This window comes from Stenella coeruleoalba (genome assembly GCF_951394435.1).
Source record: "Stenella coeruleoalba genome assembly, chromosome: 13".
Classification (NCBI taxonomy): Eukaryota; Metazoa; Chordata; class Mammalia; order Artiodactyla; family Delphinidae; genus Stenella; species Stenella coeruleoalba.
In genome coordinates this window covers 83,034,887-83,041,060 of record NC_137159.1, presented here as the reverse complement: position 1 = coordinate 83,041,060, position 6,174 = coordinate 83,034,887, and the positions used below count along the sequence as shown (strand labels likewise).

At 52.6% G+C, this 6,174-nt stretch overlaps 1 protein-coding gene across 1 annotated transcript in view; it reads left to right on the top strand.

Moving 5' to 3' along the window:
- Nucleotides 1-3,253: 3,253 nt before the first annotated feature.
- Nucleotides 3,254-6,174, top strand: part of GRHL1 (grainyhead like transcription factor 1) — a 44,734-nt gene continuing 41,813 nt past the window's right edge. The window contains exon 1 of the mRNA XM_079941218.1: nt 3,254-3,310. Within this exon, the coding sequence (XP_079797344.1) occupies nt 3,291-3,310 (20 nt within the window). The 5' untranslated portion in view covers nt 3,254-3,290. The remainder of the gene's footprint in view (nt 3,311-6,174) is intronic.

Below are 6,174 nucleotides of genomic sequence, written 5' to 3'. Positions count from 1 at the left end.
CCATCCCATATTTATTTTGTGCCTATCGCGTACCAGGCAGTGGGACTGAAGCACGAGGTCGTGCGTCTTCTGCAATAGGAAAGCCATTTAAGGCAGTCCCCGATGTGGTCCAAATGGGAGGAGGCTGAGGGCCAGAAGAGATGCCTGCAGAGGAAGGTACCCATCCAGTGAACACTTCCTGGACAGCTTCTATGTGAATACCAGGAGGCTGGGGACCGTAAAATGAAAGCAGTACAATCCCTGCCCTCTCTTGAAAAGCTCCCACTTATGGTGGAGACAGAAACAAAGAGAAAATCGAGTATTACAAACAGAATGTGGTAAGTGTGGTGATGGGGTGATGCACAAGTACCGTGGGTGCACGTGGGCCACTTAACCCAGCCTAGAAGGCCGGGGAGGACAGCTGGAGGAAGGAGAGGGGGTCCTAGCCCAGCCTGGACGCTTGAGTGGAGTTTGCCAAGCAGGAAGAGGGGGAGCAGGGGCTGGGGGGCAGGGCGTGTTCTTAGCAGAGCAGAGCAGGGCCAGGAGCAGAATTGCAAAAGGGCGGGCGGAGCTGTTCAGTCACACTCGTGCTAAGGTGTCTGGACTTTATCCAGAGTGTAAAAGGTGACATGATCTAAAATTTGTGCTTGATAAAGGTCACTCTGGCCACATCCGGAGACAGATTAGAGGAAGAAGAGGGAAGGATGAGGTAAAGAGACATTGTTTCCCAACTTGAGTCACGTCTGCGGCACAGCTCTGCTGATTTGCACCATATCTGGGGACCACGTGTACTATTATTTACTTAATCATTTTTAAGTTACCCCACTTTAAAAATATAATTTATTTAAACAAGATAGTGAAGAATAAAAAAGAACAGCCTCCCTGGCTCCAGCGTGGTACCCAGGGCTAGAGGACAGAAACTGGAAATGGCAGAAGGGCATGTTGGTGAGAAGCGTCTGTGGTTGCCGGTTTAGGTCCCAAGAGGCCTAGAGAACAGGGAGCAGGAAGTTGGTGGGAGTGGATGAGGGATCAGCTGGTACTGAATGAAGGCCCTAATGGCCTCCATGTTGCTAAATGCCCATCTTTCTTAACCTCCTGGCAGTATGTGACCTGGCTGACCACCCCTTCCTCCTTGCTTCCTTTTCCTCCAGTGATGGTCCCATTCTTTTCTGTGTCTCTGCCACTGAGGTTCATCCCATCTCCAGGCTCTCAATACCATCTCTGTGCTGATGATTCCCAGATGTCATTTCAAACCTGACTTCTCCCAGGACTCCAGGCTCATATCAAACCATCTGCTGATACATCTACTTGGATCTCTAATAAAAACCTTGAAATTAACATGACCGAAATGAAACCCTGACCTCCTCCAGACCTTCTCTGCCTGCAGTCTTCCCCATCTCAATGATGGCCAAGCATTCTTTTCAGTTTTCAGCTGAAAACCTTGTAGTCTTTGACTCTCTGTTTTTCCTCTCACACCCTATATCCGATTTTCAGGAAATTCTGTTGGTTTTACCTCCAGAATAGATCCAGAATTTGACCACTTCTCACCACTCCACCCTACCACCCTAGGCCAAGCGACTAGTATCTTTGGCCTGGTTTCCCTGCTCCCACATTTGTCCCCTACCCCCCAACAGCCAGCTTATTTACTTTCAAACAGGAGTGAGGTCATGTCACTGCCCTATTCCAAACCTTCCAATGCTTCCTCATCTCACTCAGTAGATGCCAAAGACTGTGCAAGGGCACCCAAGCCCCACAAGGAGTGTTCCCTGCCCCCATTACCTCCCTGAATGGATCTCCCTTGTCCTTCTGTCCTCCAGCCCTTCTGGGCTCCTGCGGTTCACCGAACGCACCGGGCGCCCCCACCTTCCCCAAGGCTGAGCCTCTGCCTTTATTTTGTCTACGGTCTGTTACCGCAAGAAGGATTCTGGAAGAAGGCAGGAAATTTCGTTCCCTCTTTTCACTGCAGTATCCCCACCATCTAGAACAGTGCCTGGCATAGAATATTTGTTGAATGAAGGGCAGACCCTGGAGAAGGGAGCTTCGGCTCAGGAAGGACAACTGCGGCCAGGAATAAGTAGGGGTGGAAATGAATGGAAGTTGGCTGGTGAGAGGAGTGAGACGGCTTTAGGGGTGCCGGGAGGGGCGGCAGTCGGGGAGGAGAGTGCGGGGTTGCGGGTGAAGTCGGGATGTGGTTCCCAGAGGGCTAAGACGTAGGCAGAGATGGAAATTCGAGACTGGTGGGGTCGTCCAGAGAGGTGGGGCCCAGGAGAGGGGAGGGGCAGGCACTTGGGACGGAGGCGGCTCCCGCGAGGCTGGGGCGACCACGCCACGGGCACCCACGCTGGCCGCACCGGGGGCGGGGGAGACGACGGGTTAGGAGACTGTGGCAGTCTTCCAGTGACTGTCACATAGTGGACAATCTGAAGTGGATGAACAGGGGGTTCTAAAGCCAGAGAGTGTCGGTGGGCAAGACGAGCAGGGAGATATCTGAGCTTCCTCGGGTAAAAGCCAGAGCCTCGTAAGTAAGTGCACGCGGAATGAGAGGTGAGCGGGGGCACGAGGAGGGCGGGGCGCTCCACAGACCCCAGGCGGGAAGGTGCCCGAGGCAGCCGAGCGGCGCACCGCGGGCACCGGTGAGGGGCACAGCCGCCGGGTGGGGAAGCTCCATTACTGGAGCAGCGGGTGGCTTGGATGGGCGGGCGGGCGAGGAAGGAAGAGCGCCCAGCGCCGGGGAAGGCGGCGCCAGGGCACGGCCCGTCCCGCGGGTGGGCTGCCGAGGGCCGTGACCGTGGGGCAGAGCTGGGACTCAGCGCCTGGCCGCCCTGCAGTGGGAGCGCGGAAGACCGCCGAGGAGCTGCAGGTGCGCACTGGGAGCCTCGCGGCTTTGCCAGTCCGGACAGATGGGAGGCGCGAGCGGCGGGCGCGCCACACGGACGCGGCCACGCGGAGCGGCGGACCCCCGCCCGCGCCGCTCGGCCCCGCCCCGGCGCCCCGGCGCCCCGGAGCGCCGGCCAATCAGGCAGCGCCGCCAGGCTCCCGGCCCCGAGGCCCAGCCCTGTGCTTGAGCGCCGCCAGCCAATGGGAGGCTGAGCCCGGGCGCCCTGTGCTCGCTGCCCGCGCGGAGCCGGCTCAAAGCGAGAAAAGCGAACCCAGCCCGTCGGGGCCGCCGCTCTGGACCTGCCGCCGCCGCCGCCGCCGCCGCCGCCGCCGCCGCCGCCGCCGCCGCCGCCGCCGCCTCCTCCCCCCGGATCGGGTGTACTGTCCCAACCCGAAAGTCCAGTTCTGCGGCCCGGCAGCGGCGAGCGAGCACGATGACACAGGAGTACGACAAGTGAGTGAGGGCGCTGGCAGGCGAGTCCGGCCGTGCGGCCGGGCTCCTGTTGCCCGGCCGGCCGGCCGGCCGCACCTGCCGCGAGGCAGGGCGGGCGGACGGGCGAGGCGAGGGCCGGGGCGGGTGCGAGGTCTGGCGGGCGGGCGGGCGGGGGGCGCCTGTGCGAGGCCGGGCGAGGAGGCGGGGGTGCCAGGCTGGGAGGGCGGGCGTCTCGCGTCTCGCCGTCCGCCTTCTTATCCGCCGCGGCCTCTGCCTGTCCGCACCTCCGGCCGCCTTTGTTCCCCCGAAGACCCCTGAGGGGACCCCTGCCTTGGGGGCCTTGACTCCTGAGAGGAACCGCCACTCCCGACCTCCGCGTCCTGGTCTGGGGGACCACCCCACGGGCGCGCCCCGCTGCTGCTCTCCGGTGACCCGGGTGCGCGGCGGGAGCTTCGGGGCGCCCCGCTCGCGGGCTGGGGCTCTGCCCGCCGGCGGCCCCGTGTCCCCACCGGGGCGTTTTCGCTCAGGGGGGACAGTGGAGCTCTTTGGGACGCGCTCCGCGGCTGGAAAGGGAGAGCTTCTCAGGTAATCTCTGTCGCTCAGCCGTGTCATTCGGCCAGGCTGCTAGAACTTCCGAAAGGAGAAATTGAGGGGAAAGTGGAAGTGCTCCGGTGTCCTGGCATTTTCTTTTCCCTGGCTGAGAAAATTGTTGCATTTTTTTTCCCCACTTGCCTCACTGATGGTAATTACAGATTATTGCAACTAGCAATGCTCAGAAATATCAAGAGGATGGAACTTTGAAATCAGGATGGTAGACTAGAGAGCACTGTGCTTACTAACGTGCTTTTTTGGCGATCGTGATTAAAGAAATATTTTCACAAATGTAAGGCGATAATGTAACTGGGTGAGGGACAGTTCTGTATTTTCTTTGCAGCCTTTCTGTAAATATAAAATTGCTGCAAAAAACAGAAGAAACAGAAAACCGCCAAAAAAACCCAAGTAAATCGCACCCGACCAGTCAATGTATTTGAGATCAGTAAATCCAGGGCAGAGGGGTAACTCTCCCAGCTTTATAATTATTTGCTGAGGATCGCTTTGTTTAAGGGTGCTCTTCTTGTGGATGAGAGGTTTAGATATTATTATGTATGGATAACTTAAATTTCAATTAATCTTGTGGTGTAGAATATGCAGATAAATTATTGCTTGAACTGTATTTCAGAAGTCTTCCAGAGATCATTGGTGAAGGGTTTAAGACTCAGGGAGAGGGCAGTGATGAGGCTTTAGGGACTAACAACAGCCTGACTGTCATGAGGAAGTAGACTAAAAAAGGCAGCTGGTTTCGTGTTTATTTCTTGACTTATACTTTAGATAAGGCATATTTCCAGAGCTCCAATTTTGGCCTGAGGCATAGTTTGGAAATCTAAGACACCTTCAGGGTGATCACAAACAAAACCATTGGCAAAAAAATATTTATTTTCTGTTGCTTGTGCAGATTTGGGATGGGGGTGGGAGAAGAAGGGAAGCTGAAAAACTAGCATTATGGGACTTGAATGAGCCAAGTGCTGTCATAATCTTCTGGAAGTAGGTATTACACTATTAATAATAGCGCAGGACACCAAATCGCCCCCAAAGTACCACTGGTTCAGTGGCTGTTGTTCTGTCCTCCTGATGGCGCAGGGAATGCCCCTTTGTATATTACATTTTTTTTTTTTTAATTTGAGATTTGTGGGAAGTCTTCATTTTTAAACCAACCATGTGCTTTGAACAACCCATCGTGTTTATTTTGTGTTAAAATAGTATACCACCTCAAAACTTTTCCTACCAAATGTGAGCTCCTAGGACTTTAGGAGTAAAAACATTGGCTTTGAAATAAGACAGTTTTGACTGAGGATAATTAAGTTGTAGGATTTTTTTTCCCCCTTTTTTTCAAAGATGTTCTCCTTTTTCTGAATCTGTATCTGTTTTTAAAGGGCCTGGGTGACTGCCAAACCCTAACCTTGTTGATTACTTGAGAAGATAATCAATCTTTCTACATTCACTTTTAGAGTAGGTAGGTCACCTTTAGGCAATTTACATATTTCATTTGTGTGTTGCAATGAGAACTGATCCTTTAATTTGCTTTGTTAGGATGGTGATAATTCAGAGCAGTTCTGAATATTTAAAAAGCTTTTCTTAAAAAAAAAAACTGCTTGATTTTGCTGGAGGTAGTGTTCCACTTTTTCTCTTTATTGACTTACTAAACAGAACCACTGAACAGTTACTGAGGCTGTTTACATTTCAAGTTTTTGGAATCAGTCATGTTTGCTTTAATCTTTTAAGTTAAATCTTCTATAAGACTCTACTAAGTTCTCCGTTGATTTTTCTGGATTTTTCCCACCGAACTACAGTGTTAAAGTGGAAGAGTTCTTGCCCAGTATGAAAAACCAGTAAAGATTTTTAAAAACTGATTTCTCCACTTATTTCCTTAAAAACCTCTTTTTGTTCAGTGGCTGCATTTATTGTTGTAGATTCTTAAGTGTTTATCTCTACGATAAACAGTTAACTCCCATGCCAGAGAATTGTGCCTCCTTATTGATTTACAGTCCCCTTTGGCCACATTCCATGCTCAGTCTGCTGGTAATCAGTAGAATATTCTAACTCTCTCATATACCCCCGAGGATTAAACCAAGTCGCCCTTTTTCTTTCCGTCTTCTCCTTCTCTCCCCTTTGTTTGTAGTTTTTAAGGCATGGCATCACCGGGAGAAAGAGGGAGATATCATATACCAGCATGGTGATTGAACCATATATATACTCTGTGTAAGAGGGTACAGTCCTGAATGTATATGTCTGAAGAGAGTGAATGTTCTGTTTTGCCTTACTTTGTCCTTGTGTTTGTTTTTGTAAAG